The 20,251-nt window shown below is 35.0% G+C and overlaps 1 protein-coding gene across 3 annotated transcripts in view; it reads left to right on the top strand.

Moving 5' to 3' along the window:
• Positions 1-20,251, top strand: part of FSTL5 (follistatin like 5) — a 335,608-nt gene that overhangs the window by 181,705 nt on the left and 133,652 nt on the right. For all 3 annotated transcript variants that reach the window (XM_069786239.1, XM_069786231.1, XM_069786221.1), the window contains one exon: positions 8,474-8,594. In XM_069786239.1, coding sequence (XP_069642340.1) covers positions 8,474-8,594 — 121 coding nt within the window. The remainder of the gene's footprint in view (positions 1-8,473; positions 8,595-20,251) is intronic.

Below are 20,251 nucleotides of genomic sequence, written 5' to 3'. Positions count from 1 at the left end.
TGCACAACAGAAACTGCATCTAAAGGGAGGAGTGAGAACATGTGAGAGAAACAGCCCTGCAGACACCCAGGTCAGTGAAGAAGGAGGGGCAGGAGATGCTCCAGGCACCCCTGCAGCCTGTGGTGAAGACCGTGGTTAGGCAGGCTGTCCCCCTGCAGCCCATGGAGGTCCACGGTGGAGCAGATATCCACCTGCAGCCTGGGGAGGACCCCACACTGGAGCAGGTGGATGCCTGAAGGAGGCTGTGACCCTGTGGGAAGCCCACGCTGGAGCAGCCTTCTGGCAGGACCTGTGGCCCCGTGGAGCAAGGAGCCCACGCTGGAGCAGGTTTTCTGGCAGGGCTTGTGACCCCACGGGGGACCCACGCTGGAGCAGTCTGTGCCTGAAGGTCTGCACCCCATGGAAGGGACCCATGCTGGAGCAGTTTGTGAAGAACTGCAGCCTGTGGAGAAGGAGAAGTTTGTGAAGGACTGTCTCCCATGGGAGGGACCCCATGCTTGAGCAGGGGAAGAGTGTGATGAGTCCTGCCCCTGAAGAGGAAGGAGTGGCAGAGACAGTATGTGATGAACTGACCCCAACCCCCATTCCCCATCCCTCTGCGCCACTGTGAGGGGAGGAGATAGAGAAAACTGGGAGTGGAGTTGAGCCCGGGAAGAAGGGAGGTATGGGGGGAAGGTGTTTTTTAAGATTTGGTTTTATTTCTCATTACCCTACTCTGATTTGACTGGTAATAAATTAAATTAATTTTTCCTCAAATTGAGTCTGTTTTGCCCATGATGGGAATTGGTGAGTGATCTCTCCTTGTCTTTATCTTGACCCACAAGCTTTTCATTATATTTTCTCTCCACTCTCCAGCTGAGGAGGGGAGTGATAGAGCAGCTTTGGTGGGCACCTGGTGTCCAGCCAGGGTCAACCCACCACAGGGAAACATTATTGTGCTCTTGAAAGTGTTCTCAGGATTAGGAGAATTTTTCTCACCTGTGCTCACACAATACAGCCAGAATTTTGAACTCTACAGACCTGTCATAAATAATAGTGCCTGTCTGCATTTTAAGTTTAATCGTATTAAGGCAATATGAAAAATAACATATTTGCTGTAGAAAACAACAAGGACTCCTGAAGTTAATTTATGTTCACATGAATATTGAGCTTCAGTTTTTAGTGCATCTTAAATTTTACATCTCCTCAATCTTGCTGTGCAATGAGTGCAATCAGGCTCTTGGATTGCATTTTGTTATCTCATGGGTGTCCATATAGTCATCCTACCTAATGTAAAATTGAAATGAATCAGCTGGGGATTGGAAATGGTGACAGCAACAGTCCAATTTTTATTGATGTATTTTGGATCAGAAATGATAAGGTTCTTGCATTTGCATCTTGATGTGAGAGAAATGAATATTCCTCTCCAGAAGAAGCAAAAATAGTGCTTTTTATTAAAAAAGCTGTTTCAAATAGTGAGAAAATTTTAATAAAATATTTCAAGTATTATAACAATAAATTAAAAATTGGCAGGCTACTATTTTTTTTTTTCTTTTATTTGAACAATTCTGGTAGCTGGGTATAACTTTTTTCATGTCTTTGTAGTCTAATACAGAATTACAATTAAAAAATAATTATAACTCTGTTACACACTGTAAATGTCAGACAAGGTAGTCTGCAATGAAGATAGAAAAGTGGTGGGGTTATGTAGCTCCATGCAGGCTAAGTGAACATTTTTGTTCCTATATGAATTCTTCTCTGAGTTCACTGCTGAGCCGAACTCTTAATGTTCTACTTTCCAAATCCTATATTGGCAAGTGAGATGTGGCTGGATTTTGAAAGGACATATTGATGAAGTTAACCTTTTAGACCACTCTGTTTTGAGAGGTAGGTACTAATCAGAAAGAGTATCTACCCTTCCAAAAGGGTGGACTATGAAATAGGCAGAATTTTCATCATTTTCATCACCTCTGGTCTACCATAAATGCAACATATCTGCAAGATTTCCGATAAAGTGGGGTGGTTCCTTGAAGAGTTTGTTTTGGTTTGTTTTTAAAGCACTTTGAAAGAATTTAAATGAATCCAAAATAAAGGAAGATAATTGATTCTTCTGGTTAGCTATGAATATTCAGTTGTTAACAGACTCACTTGTTTATCTATTGTCTTATGCAAAACCACACTGGAATTTAATACAAAGTTACAAATGGAATGTCAGTGTTTCTATCACTGTAGACTACTTGATTACTCTATATTGTTGTTGCTGTATAGAAGAGAAAAAACATCAGAAGTATTATGGGGAGACATGGAAATAAAATGTGTTTTTCCACTGATGAATGCAGTTATTCCTGTATGGTGCAATTGCCATTTTATAAACAGTAAGCCTTTTCTGGTTTCCATCAGCAAAAGATACATAAGCTCTAAGAATACTTCATTTTGCTCAACAGCGAAATTCAAGTTCAGTCTGTGTGTGAAAGTGAAATAATCTATACTTGATTAGACTTAAAGCTGTTTTCCTTGTATTTATTTCTTATGCTAGTGAGCTAAGAAAGCAAAATTTTATAGGAAAGGGAAGTGACACAGTCTAAAAGCAAGCTGAATATATAATATTATTTATAAAAAATTTTCCTGTTCCTTACTTCTGCATTTTATTTTGATGTGTTCTCAGTGTCATTTAATTCCAGTTAGTGAAACCAAACAAAAACAATTAAGAAAGAGCAAATGAACTACTTACTCTGAGGAAACTGTACTAAATTCATCATTGTTTCAAGGAATGATAAGTGGAAGTTATGGGAACTACTATAAGATTAAATATGCCATTTTCACATATCAGTTTAATATGCTTCAGTTACAGGTGACATCAGAAATACAGATTTCTCATAAAGTGTAATGAACCTTTGCATAGTGTCACATATCCATGTTTGTTTGTAGATAAATACAGAAGTGTGGGTGCATGTATATGTATATATAGCATCTTTACATAAGCATCAATTCAGAAGTTCTAATATAAAATGTACTAAAAAATAAGCAAATTAAGTAGGAAATTAAGTACTATTGTCTATATGGTAGGTATGTGTACTTGCCTGTAAATCTCAGGAATATGCCACACCTCAGAAGAATACACTCTCTGTGGATGAGTAGAGCTGTATCTATAAATGGCTTGGTTACTATATATTATCTTTTTAAAAAAATTAATCTGAAGGAATTATACACTTAATTAGTTTGTTTAGTACAGCAGTATCAATTCTTTTAATTTCCACAAAGTTATACTGCTGTGGAAGATGGTGGAACAAGGTAATTGAACCCCCTCGTGCAGTCAGAATTAATTTGGAGCACAAGTCCCCCAGTGTTTGGTGTTTGATGTACTTTAGATCAAGCACTGAGTGATACTGTTGTGATGAGAGATACTTGCCTTTAGCAAAGGTGAACACATATTAACTGAACCATCATGTTTGCTGTAAAGGAAGTTTTTGTTTGTAGTTTTATTTCTGTAGCATTTTCTTTGGGGAAGTACATAGAGACCATCAAGCACAGGCAAGCAAAAAAACACCGACTAACAAAATTATTGGTAAGGTGGACTTATAAAGGAAATGTTGTGTTATTTGTGATCTAGTTTCGTAACTTCTGCAGACTTTTCTTTGTGGCTGTCACAAATTAAATGGAAATGAGTGAAACAATCTATTCTGACATGCAGTTTGTCATTTTTAATCAGATTACCTTTCCCAGTCTCCTAAAATTTAGAGTAGTACTGACTAAATTCCTGGGAGTTTTTGAACTTAGCTAACAGTATGCTGTTTCATGGGAAATAAATAATTGTGTGCTATATCTTTAAAAAATAGAATATTTTCCAAATACAAATCCCTCCTCCATGTTTCAAAGATCATTCAATTCTCAAGGATAAGGCTCATAGTTTAGAAAAGCTATATTTTTCATTTGAAAATTTAGTTAAGTTTCTACATTTTTAGTATTTATGGGGTTTCACAATGAGCCATAAACAGAACAGCAGTTTTGCTGTATGTCTCACCTTTTACCTGTTTACGATATGTAATACTTTACTGTCTTTATGAAAATGTACAGTAAAATTTGTGAGCATAAATATTCGTGAACATTCTCTGGTACAAATTTTCAACTCAGAAGTCTGCAATCAAATAATCCCACGTATGACTTGTATGGCACAATCATAAAATTGCACAGATTATCTTATTCGGGCTTTAACCTTTATAGTAAGAATTTTGTTTCTAGCATGTGACTCACTAAAAACTTTGCCTGTTTCTATCCTGCCTCCCTAATTAATTACTGTCTGTTTAGTTTAACCAAGGAGTAGACCAGCTGGGTTTAAAGAACTGGCTCAAGAATCAGTTTCCTTGAATTTTACTCTTCTCTCCTCCATGGACAGAGATTAATAGAATTTAAAACTTACTTAAAGCATGCTGTTAGATCATCTATGATACACCATCATCTAATCTAACTTGTGTATCATAGACATGGAATTTTATTCTATTTATCCTACACTTTTAATTAAAAACCTTAATGTCTTGCTTTTGGCTGAAGCAAAAAAGCTCTACAAGGAAGTGTGCAGCTTTGATTTGAAAACGTCAAGGAGAACATCCCAGGATTCAAGGTTAAGTGTTCCTGTAGCTTTTCGTTTTTGGTTTCAGAGGTGTTATTCATATTTCCTGTCCTATTAACTTTTGTTTGCCAAATTGAAGTGTCCATATTTATTTTTTTCCTCTGTGAAAGTACCTATTGAATGTGATATGGTCAATTCTTAGTATCCTTTTAACTGACACCCCCCCCCAAAAGAAAACCACCAAAAAAAACCCAAAGCCAAACCCCCAAAATCTATAAAGATTGATTTTTTTCATCCCTCTTATTGTAAAGTGTTTTCAGCAGGCTTCTCATTACTTTTATGGATCCTTTCTAACTTGAGAAGTTCCCTTCTAGCTTCTCAACATTAAATTTTAACATGCGCAAGTCAAAACTGAATGTTGTGTTTCAGTATCAGTCCCACCATTGCCTTTCTACCCTGAGTTACCTTGTTACACTTCAAAAAGAAATACTGCTTGGTTAGGCTACAGAATGATCCTGGAATTTGAGACTTCCTTAGCCACAGCAAATCCTGCTTCTTTTTCAGATAAATTGCTTTCCAGGGCCCATTTATCCTCATTAAGGTATGGTCTAGGTTCTTATTTCTAGATGAATGACCTTATATTTGGCTCTATGAAAACACAGATCCTTTTCCTGAAAACATGTAACTATGTCATCCATTTCATTCCATATGCTGCCCTGTCCTCCTCATTATTATTCACCTCAACATTATATACCATCTGCCAATTTTCTTTTTATATTTATTTTTAAATTATCGAAAAGGATTGGGATGAGACCAAGACTTTCAAAATCCCACTGAATTTTTTCAGCCATTGATGATTCCTTACTGATATCTATTTTTTAGGTTTTGTAATTACTGACATTACTATTTGCACAGTATATGCCTTATTGATACTGCATAGTATTATTTTTCTCTTGTAATGATGTGGGATGTGAAATTAAAAATACCTACAAGAAGCTATTAAGTTTAGCAAGCTGCCTTTGTAAATTAAATCCCTTACATAAGTAAAAGAAAATTAAAACCAGGGTTGTCTGACAGGCTGTATTTCCTAGAAGATGGTGTTAAAATGTGATGTTGTGACAGCATTTAGAAACACAAAAAATATTCACAGTCTTTATTTGTGAATTTCACTGTTTATTTCTTGAACCAATACTGACATTTTTTTCTTGCCCTGTTTGAATATTTGCACTGTGTCATTATATGCCCACTTATGGAATTTCACTGATATGTCAAGATCTGTTAAAAGGTAATGTCAATAAGAAAAAGGTCTCCTCAGCCGGTGAGTTAGGGACCCTTGTGAACAGGCAGTTTGATCATGATGATTTTAAAATGTTTGATGCTAACATGAGTTGCTAAACAACTTCTCCGTTGGCTAATGTCTTGGTAAGTAGTCAGCTTTGCTTTGCTAGAATCTCATATAGGTTATAATTTAATATCGCAGTCAATCTGATCTGACTGCAGGCTGCTACAGAAACAGGTAATTTTTCAAAAGCCAAATTCCAACACCCTAATACCTGTTCTGAGTCATACCTCTTGTGATAGAATATTAATCTCCCACCCCTTCAAGAGAAAAAAACAACCAAACAAACAAAATTTCCACAAAGATTAACTTTACTTTTGATCAGAGGGTTGATCTGATCCACAGATCACATTGCAGAGTCGGGAGATGGCTAGATCCGGCACAGGAGAATTCCTATTAGGTAAAAATTAGAACAGCTCTTTTAGTAGCAAATCACAGATAATTAAGATTAATCATGATACGAAAACACTTCTGTACCTTCTAAAATCTGTCCTTATGGACATTTTTGGAGGGTTTATAAAAAATGAGTGAATTTTCCAAAGAACCCTAAAGTATATCGCCAGCATAAAGATGTCTATATATAAACAAACATTGTAATCAAAATTATGGGTTTACTGAAGATAAAAATTAAATAATTGACAGGAAGATAAATCATATCCATAGCATCATTCTTGGAAATATTTCAATCTTTCCAGCTTTTTTTTTTTTTTAATTATTATTATTTTTAACAAAATTGACAAATTATAAATGAAAAGCATCATAAGACAGATTTCAACTCAAAGGATTGAGGCTGAGAACACTAATATGCAATTAAAAATGTGGTACTATAGTGGCATGTGTTGGTGGGCTTTAACAAAGGTTTTATTGCACCACCTTAGGTGTAAAGTTTAATTCTTTTTTGTACAATTGAAGCTAGCAGGAACAAGTGTTTTAAACTATTTCAGACCAACTTTTATGAAAAACAAGCAAAGGAACAATGCCTCTCACCCTAAGTGTTTCTTTTTCATGAACCAACTGTGATTTTCAGCACATTTCATGGCCTTGAAATCTCAGAGATTTCTTCTAGACTGAAGTTTTCAATACGCACCATTATATCTTTAGTACTACTTGTATAAATACAATGGGCTTAGAGTTATTCATTTTTTCCCAGGTTACATTTTTGTCCTTTATGTACCAGCCGTAAGATCTCCACAGTTTCATTTTTTCTTAATTCAGTTTAATGTAAACTTAATAAACAGTCTTTTAAAGTATGAGAAGTAGCTAGCACTAATATTCAGGTAGCGTAGTATGTATCTTTAATTAATAATAGCTAAAGCTGGTTTTGTGGTGATTTTTCTTTGTGAATGGTTTTCATATTTTCTAATGTACTGACAAGGTTATTATCTTTTATAATGCTTTTATATTAATATATAGAAGATAACTTCTGGTAGGGTAAAATGTTTGTGTCCTTTCTCTTTGCTCTAATGCTCCTTTTATTCTCTATTATTTGTTTAGATATTTTGTATTTACACAAATAACTGAATGCATTCCTTTCAATTCCTGCTGATTCCTTTGCGGAGCAACTGAAACACAAAAGCCTTTGTATCCTCTGTTTTGCAGAAGCTATTGTATGATAATACAAATGTAATGGTTTTGCAGTTATTTTGGGAGACAGGTAGAGGGTAGGAAGAGTAATTATTTTTACAAAGGAATTAACTATAGTTATATTCATTTTTTCTGTGTCTGGTACAAAACTTTAAACTGTGCAACATTGCAACATGGGGTTGCATTAGGTTTGGTTCTTTCAGTTATGTGATAGTGTTTTTAATACATGCACCTTGCAAAATGAGAATTCTGAATGCTTGTGGTTTTCAACCTCTTAAAAATTCCTTGGATGGAATCAAGGTAGATGTCTACAACGTATACGGACTTTAAACCAAAATGGTGCACAAATTAAAGAACATTTCTCTGGGAGAAGTTCATTGGAGTTAAAAATCTAATAGCTATTAGTTACGATCTATTTACAAAAGCGTATGTACCCCCATTGAGACAGAAGCCTTTTCAGGTCAGCTACTTTTATAACAGGTCTTTGGGAAGATAATAGGCTTGTCAAAAGCCTGTAAGAAGTTGATACAATTAGGAGGGTAATAGGAGTTTATTTTAGGTATTTTTGAAAATGTCTGAATTTGTTTTTTGTGGTTAGGAATTAGACTGAGAGAAAAAAGGCATTACGTCATGTGTACTTGGGAAATTATTATCTAAAGTATATTTGAATGTTTCTTAATCACCATTCCTATACATGTAAAGTATAATCAGCTTTAACATTCACAGTGTCTTTATAGTGCTTCTGTCTATCCCCATTATATATATTCCCTATATATTCTCAAAACTTTTGTGTAATCTCGGTGAGTCTGTCCTAAAGGTATTAACTTCTAAAACTGCAATAAATAATTATAAAGTAACTGGAAATCCCTGACTTTACACAGTTGCAGTTCATTGCCCCACAGCAACCTTAAAATGATCTATTAAATGATTATTAGAAACAATTAATTATACCAGAGAACTCTAAGAGCTCAAATGTAATTTCATGGTTATAATTTTCTTGTCAGGTAATAAAACAGGATGAGCTTGGCAAGGATCTGTCTGACTGCTCTCTGTTCGATTTGCTGAAATATGATGATTATAACAGTGACAAGCACCTAGCTCTGGAAGAATTCTATAGAGCTTTTCGTAAGTACAAAGATAACCCTATTCTTCTTTCAGTTTTCTCTCTCTTGCTTTGTTTTTCTAAAATGGTATTTTTTTTATTCTTAATTCTTTATACATCCTGATGCTGAACTTAAACAATGAGTACAATTTTACAGTCATGTTATAGTAGACAACTTCTTAGCAGAAATCAATGAGATCCATTAGTGTCCAGATTTCTGAGGGATTTTGGTAATGGAGAATTACTAAATAATCTTTCTTAATGCCAACATACATTGATAAGTCTGTGTTGCGCACAAGTGGGAAGTAGTGTGGTCAGGATGTAATCAATAGAACCAAAAAAGCTACACTTCCCCACACCCTGTATTTATGTGTGCCGATAAGACCATTTCTGACAAACCCATCAATAAATGTACCACTTGTACTAGGTGCCTTATGTCTTCACAGGACTTGGAGAGAGAGATAGATTTGTTGTGTAGTTTTGCCAGACATTTGTTCCCTTGAATGCCAAAGGTGACTGGGGATAAATGTGTACAGTACATACGAACATCTTGACCAAACCACTGGGGTATGGGTCAACATGGTAGTGACTAGCAAAAAGAAGATAGATGTTGAGAGCTTTTATATATGTTACATGCAGTATAAGATACATCCATACATTTTGTTATATCCAGATCAGAACTGGTGACTTTTACTCTTAATCTACCTCATATCTAAGACTGAATCTTGAAATCTGACTTTGGTTTCAATAGCTGTTGCTCCACATTCAGCAACCTGGCAGCATAGTAGATAAAGTTTGTGCTCAGCATTTCCTATAATTATAGTTTGATTATGCATTGGCTAGTCCATTAATGTATCTTCATTTTGAGTCATTACAGCCTGCTGCTTTAGTCTTCTTGTATTTTATCTTTGGACAACTGACAGCTCTCAGCCACTTTAGATGATGTCAAAGGAAAAAAGATCCAAAACTACTTAGAGAGTTTAAAACTAAAAAGTAAGGAATGGGTATTAGGAAAAAAATGGCTGCATGGAAGGCAATAAGAATAAACATGAAATTAATCATCAAGAAAGACTGCCTGAAACTTTCCTAGTTTTGCCTATTGAATTCTATTTTTATTTCCCTGAAAGTCTTTCAGAAAGTATGATTTTGTGATACTGCTTAGCTAAATGAATGGCTTACTGCTCCTAAAAAAAACTTGGTCCTGCTTCCTGACATTATCTGACTGCCTTTCTTGCAGTGTCCTGACACTCCCAGTCTCTCCTCTGAGTCACTTAGGAGATCAGGAGATCATCAGAAAAATATTCACCCTCCACATCCCACCCCCAATCCTGTGCATTTTCTGCCAGTTGGGTGACCTGAATTTGAGTAAGTGAACGGTCAGACCATAACTCATGCAAAAGAAGTGAGAGTACAGCCAAGAAGTAAGGGGGGAGAGGGAGAGAATGGAGATGTTAGGACTTTGTGGCAGTGACATTAATTCATCTGTACTAACAAAACACTTGGAAATACCTTTATTTCTTTATTAAATGTTGTGATATAAGTCTGACTTACCAAAACATAATTACATAGCATCTATAGAAATGTACCCATGCATTATCTACCATTTTATGAATAGATGTTTTACATGTAGATCTTGATTATATGCATAGGTTTGGAAATATTTATGGAAGCATGTAGGATCTGTAGCAATCCAAGAGGTTAAAGACATGTTTAAAACATTAGCATGCTGTTTGCAAACACTGAAAGCATGTGTTAATGGAAACATAACATTGTTCTTCCAAATAAGACTTCAATGTGCCTCTGAGGGACTATTTTGCATAGTTGTAAAACTCCAGACAAGGATAGCTTTTTGATGTGTATTTTTAATGGACTTTTGAATAATGAAGATCATTTCCATATGGTATGTTAAGCATTGCCTTAATATGAATGATAATGGAAACATTAATTTACATAAAGTTAGGAATTATTCAGGTTTCTTTGTTGCAATACAACAGTGGAGAAGACCCTATTTAAAACTATAGGCATATCTTGCAAGATGATTTCTAGAGCAAGATTCATTCTACTATGTAGCGTTTTTTAACAAACTGTCTACATATTCATTACATTATTTAAAAATGAAACCTAAAAAAAAGGTACTAGTTCATTGTATGTTGTGTGCCCAGCAGGCCAAAGGAATGTGACATACCATTAGTCTCTGAAATTAAGGCAAAACAAATACTCTCGAAATAAATTTGAGGATTAACTCTAGTTCTGTTGCATTTGGTTTCAAGAGAGTTTTAATTCAGTCATTCTGACCTACGTCCATAGCATTAATAAAAATTACATAATGCTATAAAAGTATACTAAGCTAAGCAAAACCAAAACAAATTAAATGATAGCCACCTGGTCATTCGGCTACTGCTCTTATAGCTAAACAAGCTGACCCCAAGCTGAAACCAAGCTCTTCACACAAGCCAAGTCAACCCCAGGCAAAGTGAGTGTGACAGCCCCAGTCCAGAGGCCTGTGCTGTTTGTTTAAGGCAAAGCCTGTGACCTGTTACTAGTAATGGCAAGTCTGGATTTACCAGGATACAGAGAATTAATATAGACAGGGAACCAGATCCATGAAAGGAAATACATGCTAGAAGCACTCACGTCACATCTTTCACGCACCATTCCACACACAAGTATCTCCTCATTTAAGCATCAACCTATGATAGAACTAAACATTTCAGTTTTCTTCAATTAAGTGAAATAGGAAGGCTGAAACTATTTATTCCAAACAGAAATAAAACTGTTTTTTTTTCCTGAATTTTCTTTAAGTATTTAATAATTTCAGTTTTGCATTCCAAAGTTATAATTGTGTTATATTGTAATTATATATTATAATTTTGAATTTTTCATTTTGTACAGTATAGAAAAGATTATTTTTTCACCAGCTCAGACACTGTCAAACATGTAGAACAAATCAAAACCAAAATAGGAAGGATTTTTTAAAAAATACTTTTCATAACTATATAATGAATGAAAGATTATAAGTGAATAGTAGTATTTGCAGGGGATCATCTTCTAAAATATTATGGTTTTATTTGTTATTTAAAGAAGTTTAAAAGACATAACTGTTATTTAAAATAAAAAATGCTTGTAGAATGTTTGACCCCTCGCATGGTCCTCTATCCATTGAGCTTAACTGTGTTGGTCACTGTTTTTTCATTCTTTTATCTCCACCTTTTTCATCTACATTTAGAACCTAATCTCAATTTAATACCTGCTACTCCCAGTGGATTTGCCTTTATCCCTAATAGCAGTGGAGTGGTGGTTTTGAGAACTGTTGAACTCTCCTCATTAAAGTTTGTCTGCCCAACCACTGGAACAAGAGTTACTGACATTTATTCACTCAGAACGGCAGTGGACAATTGCGTTTGTGATGCCAGAGAAATTGATCCTGTTCAGAACCGATGCACAGAATTCAAAGGGGTTGGTTTTGGTTTTGTTCTGTTTTTCTTTTCTTCTTTGTTTCTGTAACTCTAACTAGTTGCTTTTTTAAGTATGGAGAGGGAGTGGAAGAAAGGGCATAAAAGGGAAGCAGTTCTTAATGCCTTGTTTGTTAAGACAGAGTCATATGAGCACAGAAACGCTAGGATTAGGTGGTGGAGGTAGGGGAACGGTAATAGGGGTTACAGCACCACAGGTTTTATATGTGGCAATTCCCCAAGGGTACGTTTGAAGCCAGTTTGTACCTAAAGCTGCTAAAATATAAAATGTACTATAGATAACAAAATATACTCCTAAGACATATTTGAGTTTGGTGAAGATTAAACAGCTCTTATTTTCTAAATTTAAATGTTCATCAACACCCTGTATTCAGCACTGGATCGTGCTGCACAGAAGAACCTTTGAAAAAAATGAGAAGGCTGGAAAAGGGCTGAGAGAAGGCATTAGGGGTATTTGTCATCAGCCTGAGCCTAGGAAGGGAAGAGTAATAATCAAGCATGCAACTAGCATGCACGTTTCTAGCTGTGATTCCAAATGGTATTTAAAAACACTTGGATAAGATTTTGAGCACAATTGGATAGGATTGAAAGCTACCTTAACTATGCTGTTGAACAACCTATTCCCTTAAAGTGGTTTCGTTTTAAAGGACTGGGCAATTACATTTTATTTAAATATGAGTGCATATCTGTGGGATTAATTATGAGTACTGTTTCATTAGCATTTGCAGGTAAGAATTTTTTTTTTATTGGCATACTTAATTAGAAATTTGACTGTCATCTAAAGATTGTAAATTCAGAATCAAACATGACTGTAGATTGTACTGCTTTATGAAGAGTTCCCCACAGATAACAGCAATTCTATTTTTTCTCTAGTGGTAGAAAATAAACCATCTTAAGGGCAAAGATTAATCATTGCCTGTTTTAAAGGTATTAACATGCACATAAATATATATCTGTACATATATACATATACATGCTTGCTTGTATTCTGTGAATTACTTTTGACAGTCTCATTTTATCTGACAAAATGAGTTCAAAATAAACAGGACAACCAAATGTGAATAACTGTAATGCAGTGGAATAAAGATCCCTTTCCCTCTTCAAAAGGTCAGATGCTGAGGCAGTAACAAAGAAAGAAAATGCTTTAGAGGGTGCTTGGAGGCTTGTGCCAAGTCCAGGTTCACAAAATGTTACAAGCAGATGAAGATGCTTTCTAGCTTCTGTAGTGTTTTACATACTGGCAGGACTGATGTAGTTTTCTGGGTACTAGCTGTTTTCACTCATACTGTGAGGCGGGGGGACGGGGCGGGGGTGTTGGTGCTGTAGCATCTATCTACTAGAAATCTGTCTACTTAGTGCCATAGCAGTTTGACTAGATCAATGGTGTATGCAGAGAGAAGCCTGGAAAATTATTTCCATTAATATAAGAAGACAAACCAGAAAGTTTAGACCTAGCTAGGTTTTGGGAGCTTGGGAGTGAAGGAATCAGCTGGTTTGGTCCTTTACTGCTTCGGCCACATCATATAAAATTCTGTCTCAGAAGTGATCCAGCTCCTTCTTAGAGTTTTGGTGTTTTGTTTTTCTTTTTCTTTTTTTTTTTTTCCCCCCTTCCCTTCCCCAGCCAGCTGCAAGCTAAAGGATTTTCTATCAGTGAATGTTTTGGCTTTTTTTTTTAGACAGGTGTCACAGTTTAACCCCAGCCAGCAACTACGCACCATGCAGCCGCTCACTCACATCCCACCCACCCAGTGGGATGGGGGAGAGAATCAGAAGGAAAAAGTAAAACTCATGGGTTGAGATAAGAACAGTTTAATAGAACGGAAAGGAAGAAACTAATAATGATAATGATAACACTAATAAAATGACAACAGTAATAATAAAAGGATTGGAATATATAAGTCATGCACAATGCAATTGCTCACCACCTGCCGACTGATGTCCTGTTAGTTCCCGAGCTGCGATCCCCCCCAGCCCCACTCCCCCCAGTTTATATACTGGGCACGACATCACATGGTATGGAATACCCCTTTAGCCAGTTTGGGTCAGCTGCCCTGGCTGTGTCCCCTCCCAACTTCTTGTGCCCCTCCAGCCTTCTTGCTGGCTGGGCATGAGAAGCTGAAAAATCCTTGACTTGAGACTAAACACTACTTAGCAACACCTGAAAACATCAGTGTTATCAACATTCTTCTCATACCGAACTCAAAACATAGCACTGTACCAGCTACTAGGAAGACAGTTAACTCTATCCCAGCTGAAACCAGGACAACAGGAAAAATATATGTAACTTTTTCTCAAAGGGTGGCTGAAAGCCTAGGATGATGGAGCCTAACAAAAGCTAGAAATAAGGAATACAGATTCTTGAAAGCTTTATCTTCTGTGAACTAAAACTCAACTGATGTGCTTCCTTTATTTTTCAAGGACTTTCTTTGTTTGTGTAATGTATCCTATGGTATCAAGATAATTCTGTGTTTGCTGTAAATGCTGTCTCTTTTTGTCTTCTAGTGCTCTTTTCTAAAATAAATAATCTTATGTGTTTTCCTCCTTTTAAGTACCATCTAAAATGAAATTTCAAAGCAGGTGCTTCAGGTGGTCTTCATGGTGGGTTGCAAAACCTCAAGGCATACTACAAGCAAGTAAATAATAATAAATTATTCTGATTGAACACTCAGTAGAAGTATGTATATGTAGGTACTTCCCTTTGTGATTGCAGTATTAAAAATGATGCTAATTTAGACATTTATTAGTAGAACTGATTGAATGCAATGAATACGAATAACAAGTTTATTGTAAATAATAGAACTAAATGCTCTATGTAACAATTGACATCCTGCATAAAATGAAGAAAAAAATTAGCAATATCTTTCAGAATTGTTTTCTATTGTTAGTGTAGAACTATTTTTGATGTTATCTTATGCGCAACAAAGGGGCCATGGAAGGCCCTCACACTGAGGACTTGAGTGTAAGAATTACCACTAGATGTACAAGAAATTGTCAGAAAGAATTAGCTAGCCAAAACAAAACATGACTTAATTTTATAGTCCCTTCTTCCATTAGTGATGCTTTATAGTTTCACTGGAACTATTTGTTCTCTCAGGTACCACTCATCACTATTAACAATATCTAATCTGTCGTGCAGCTGTTATTCAGGATCATGTGTATTGCTACTGTACCTGCTATTGCTTTATATATTTAGAAGTACCTTCAGTTTTGAAATGCTTTTCAGGTCACAGATATCAGATTCAGATTTCACACACTCCTTATTGCTGAGGTATTTGTATGAATTAATATATAAACCTACAGTAACAGCAGCTATTACAGAAGTTGATCTGGGTTGAAATTACAGAACTTGTCCTTGGGCTTAGCTTTTAGGAGGAAATGAGAGGCCAGTGCCTAATATGATTGTTAAATGCAGTGCTTTGTTTTGTCTTGAATCATGTGGAAAGGCAAGCAGCAGGAAGTCCCCATAAATACAGGGTTCGTTATTATCACATGTGCTTAGTTATTAGATTCAGTCCTTAGAAGTTATTCTAGAACATCACTGCTTTCATTATGATAGCTTTACTTCTATTTTAATTTGTCAAATGCAGTTGTTACAGGTGTGTGCTCAAAACTCCTTTTTTGAAATGTGTATCTTTATTTCCAAAGCAAAATAGACAAGAATTTAACAACAAGAAAAAAATCTAAATATAAAATCTATACTATTCTTTGAAATAAATGAGACTTCCCATTGGCTTCTAAAAGTTATCCTCAAGTCCACAAAGCCTAACTCAAAAAATACTTATTTAATTTATACTTCCAATGACTTCAGTATGAGGTCCCAAATACTGTATGTGGAAACTTGAGTCAGAGCTTTATAACTATGATGAGTCTTCAATAGTAAAACAGGTTAACAAATAGTAAAGATTTTCTGAGGGAGGAATATGTATTATTCTGTCTCCCACTACCATTAATTCCTTTTCAGCAACAACTAGTGTGTATTAGATTGTTCCAGAGGGTATTATGTTTCAGCACTAACCTCTGAAAATACCAGTTAACATCATATTGAGTAGGAGCTATTGGACTTAGTGGTAATATTTTTCTGCTCAACCTAATCTATCTTTTAAAGTCCTACCTGTGCTATGTGTATTTTCAATCTAGAGATTCTCAGCTGGAAAAGAATACAACCTCTTCTGTTGAGTGGGCAGAATTTTAAACTGATCTTTTCAAACAAGTAAATATTTAAGATATTAAATATTGTGTCATGGATTGAAGTAGTGTGCCTGAAATTTCTCACATGCCACTAAGTCAATTCATTCTGAAGTCAAGTGATTTCCAAATTAGGATAAATGTGTTTATTTGGTGCTTACCCAGTAAGACTGTGTGTGGGTTTTGTGGTTTTGGTTTCTTTGTGGTTTTTTTTGTGGGTTTTTGTGTTTTGGTGTGGGATTTTTGTTTGGGTTTTGTGGGTTTGGTTTTTTTTGTTGGTGTGTTTTTTGTTGTTGTTTTTTTTTTTTTAATATAATATTTTTTTAAATTAAAAAAGGTCTCTGAGTAAAAAGGGCCTTTTAAAAATAAAAAATCTTAAGTGTTGCTGTTTGACAATGTAGAATTCCTCTGAGAAATGCTAAGCTGTTGGTGTATTTTACCTGTTCAGATCTGGATCAATGTAGGGGATAACTGATTTTAACATACCTTGTTTATAGCATACATTCCAAAGATTTGATAATACATAAATAATGTCACACAGCCAAAGTTTTTTATTCTTTTAAAATTTTGCCTGATTTTTGCCTTCCTTCTGGATAAACACAAAATGAAAGATTTTATCAAGGTACTGCAAGATCAGATATTGTACATGCTTGTCATGAAGCTCTGATGAAGTATGATATTCATCATTTTATGTAGCCCTGCTACTGTCTCTTCTAGGCCGTAGAATGTTTGCACTAACTTGGGTAATTAAAGAACTGGATAAAAAGTGTCAAAATGAACCAATCGCATTTAAGTGTGAATAAGCTGTTATTTCCTAAGCCCAGATATCTAGAAATGGAGTACTAATAAAATATGATTCCACTGTGATGCTAAATAAATTAGTTGCAGTTCTGTAAACTTAGAATTTGACCTTTTCCTAAGGCTAGGTGCTGAAGTTTTTTTTCTTCATGTTTTGGGGGAATCAAGTAGCAAATTTGAGGCCATGTTAGGTTTGCATGGGTAGAAGAAACACATATTTCACAAGGTCTTGGGCTATCAGGAAATAATGGGGAAATTAGGAGATTATGTTTATCAGCCTTGAGTTCTGCTGACCTTTAATCCCATTAGTGCATTTACCTGGGAACTTTTGCTTGGTTCAGTGATGTAGGTTGCTAGAGATAGCACTGTGAAATATGGGATTGCAGGTTGGAACCAAACACCTTACATCATTGTTTCAGACAAGAGGATTGGTAGAGATTGACTTGCATAATATTTGTTATTGGCTCAAAATGCCTGAGAATGACATCCTACATACCTTTCAGTGAGCTGATTTCAATGCTATGGAGAATGACACAGAAAATTGAGGAAAAAATAAATACCGAGCAAGTACACACATCTGGTTATGATTAGAGAAGTCCACCAATAATTGATCTATTAGTTTTTTCTCAGGAATCGGTTATCTGTGGTGAGTTACAGTATTGTTGCAACTATTTTGTTATATTGCTAATTCTGAGAATATTTTCATCTTTGCAACACAGCGTACCTGTAAGATTAGGCTATGACTGGTGTTCCAACATCCACAAACAACTTTATCTAGATATTGTAAGGAACATTTCAAGGAAAATTTAAAATAATAATTTATAATCACAGTTTCCTTTATTAACAATTTTAAAGGAAGCACTCTTTCTCCATAATGGGGGGGAAGGAAGAGAAAATGCTATCAGAACATAAGGAGTAATGACTGTGCATTAAAGGAGATAATCACTAGCTAATCCACAAGCAAGAACATTAAGTATCTCTACTTCAAGGCAGAATTACTCTTCTGGAACTATAATGAATATTAATAGGTTCATAAAATATTATTTAGTAAGAAAGCCTCGATAACCATTGTATTACTTGTTTCCTTTGCACCTATGGCATTACCTCTTTATTTGGAATGCATAGCTAAAAATGGTCACCAATTTCAACTTTCAAAGTAACTGGCTATAAACACTGTTAGACAACAATAAATATTTATTTAAGCCTAATTTCTAAAATATTTTTCAATTTATCATTATATTAAATCTGAATACAAGTTACCTTTCTTTTAAAGAGAACTGAAATCATATTTAGTATTTGACTTCTTTAGGAAACAGCATAGAGAAATCCTTTTCCTCTTACAAAAAACAGAGTGTATTAGTCTGAATTTAAGACATGGGCGAAATGTTCAAAACTGCGTCTCGGATTATTTCCTTATGTGCGTAGATAGTTGCTTTATTTTCCATACAGCTGAATGCACCAATTTAAAATCCTTTTAATAAAAAAAGGTCATTGCTGCATGTTAAAGTAAATGGTTTATTAGTTCAGCATTAAATTTAAATAATAAAATATTTGGAAAATTAAAAACCTCTATCGGAAGCACTACTAACTTGAAATCTGAAGGAACTTTGCTGTAACATGATAAGACTCAGCAGTCATTTGTTAGTTGCATTTAAGAAGTAGAAAAAAAGGAAGGAAAAGGGGGTTCTAGTTCATTGCCCCAAGTCATCAAAAGGGGAGTATTTTAATGGCTAAAGTATTTCAGATGAAGTTTGAATGAATAAGATACCTTTTCTGTCCAAGAATCAGTTTATTTCTTTGGCGGATATTTTGACCTGCTTTGTGTTACTTTGTTCCATACAAGGTGATTCTTAAATATCAAGCACTAATGTTCACTTTAGAAAAGTGTTGCTAAGTAATTTTAGTAAAAAATTCAGAACATGTTGTTTCATCTTTATACTTCTTAGGCTACTGTGGAGTTCAAGGAACAAGCTTTCCCAAAAGAAGGCTGTTGGGTTTTTGGTTTAGGTTTTGGTTGGGGTTTTTTGGGGGTTTTTTTGTTTTTGTTTTTTTTTTTTGATAAGTCATCTACCACTCTGCTTGCTTTGGTTTTGTTCTTGCATCTGGGTAAATAAAAACAGAAAAATCATTACAGTCAGAAGAAGATTGTAAAAGGCTTTTAGTAATTCCTGAGATACCTGGAAGCATATCTGACATTTACACTATAAAAAGAGAATCTGAAGACACAGTTTTGCACCTATATTATATGAAAGTACCTTGGAAATGCTGTAAATGGGGTTAATAAAAAAAAATAATTCCAATTTTGCAAAGTTTATGAGCTTTTCTGTAGACCTTAGAGTTATAGAAATGCGTATTACAGTATATTGGGAAAGTTTTTTGATTGAATGCCATCAAATATCCATTACATAAAATAAGGAAAAATTAGCTCAAAAATGTCTCCATTGCAAAGAAACATATTGGAGAAGAAACCCTTTAGTTCACTCCATTGTTCATGGTGAATTAAGTTCTGGCAAAGTGTTCTTATTTCAGGAAATTTCATTACTAATATCATTTCCAAAACATAATAGCACAATTTCAAGTTTTACTATAGTATTCCTCCATAGCTTTTGAGTTCGATAGGGTTTTTTTTCCTCTTAAATATTGTGCTTCCAGAATGTGCTTTGGTATGTTGTATATTTTTGCAGTTTACAACTATCCCAGCATATCCATATATGCCATTGGCAGTAAGACACTAATTTTGGCCAGCTGAAATAAACAGTGAATGAAATATTTGGATCTAAGTATTTTATAGAAAACTTCAAAGAAAATGTGGATAAATTAATTTTCAATATGAAAATTGTCAACATATTAAATTTTAAATAAAAATAAATGAAGTGGTTCATCTTGGCATCCTAAATTAAATGCTTCAATAACCACTTGAAGTTTTCTAACTTTTTTTTTTTCTATTTTATAAAAGGAAAATAGTTTATTTTAAAATTGTGTGCTGTACACATAGACATGTGCACAAATAACATATAGGTACCCTTAGATAAAAGGGTATACCTATATGTGTAGTTACATAGTTTAATCTGATGGGTGCTTTTTAAGGCATCCACTTAAGACTTTGAATTCCTATTTGAAAATGCCCTCTTTATGTCAATTTTGAGAGCACCTTCTGGCCAGTTCCATGCTACTGGGCTCTAAAGTTGCTGCAGGGCCCTGACCAAGGAAGAGTGGAGGTATTG

The sequence above is a fragment of the Haliaeetus albicilla genome, chromosome 1, assembly GCF_947461875.1.
Source record: "Haliaeetus albicilla chromosome 1, bHalAlb1.1, whole genome shotgun sequence".
NCBI lineage: Eukaryota > Metazoa > Chordata > Aves > Accipitriformes > Accipitridae > Haliaeetus > Haliaeetus albicilla.
Note: the sequence above shows the minus strand (reverse complement) of the source record. Positions and strands in the feature narration are given on the sequence as shown.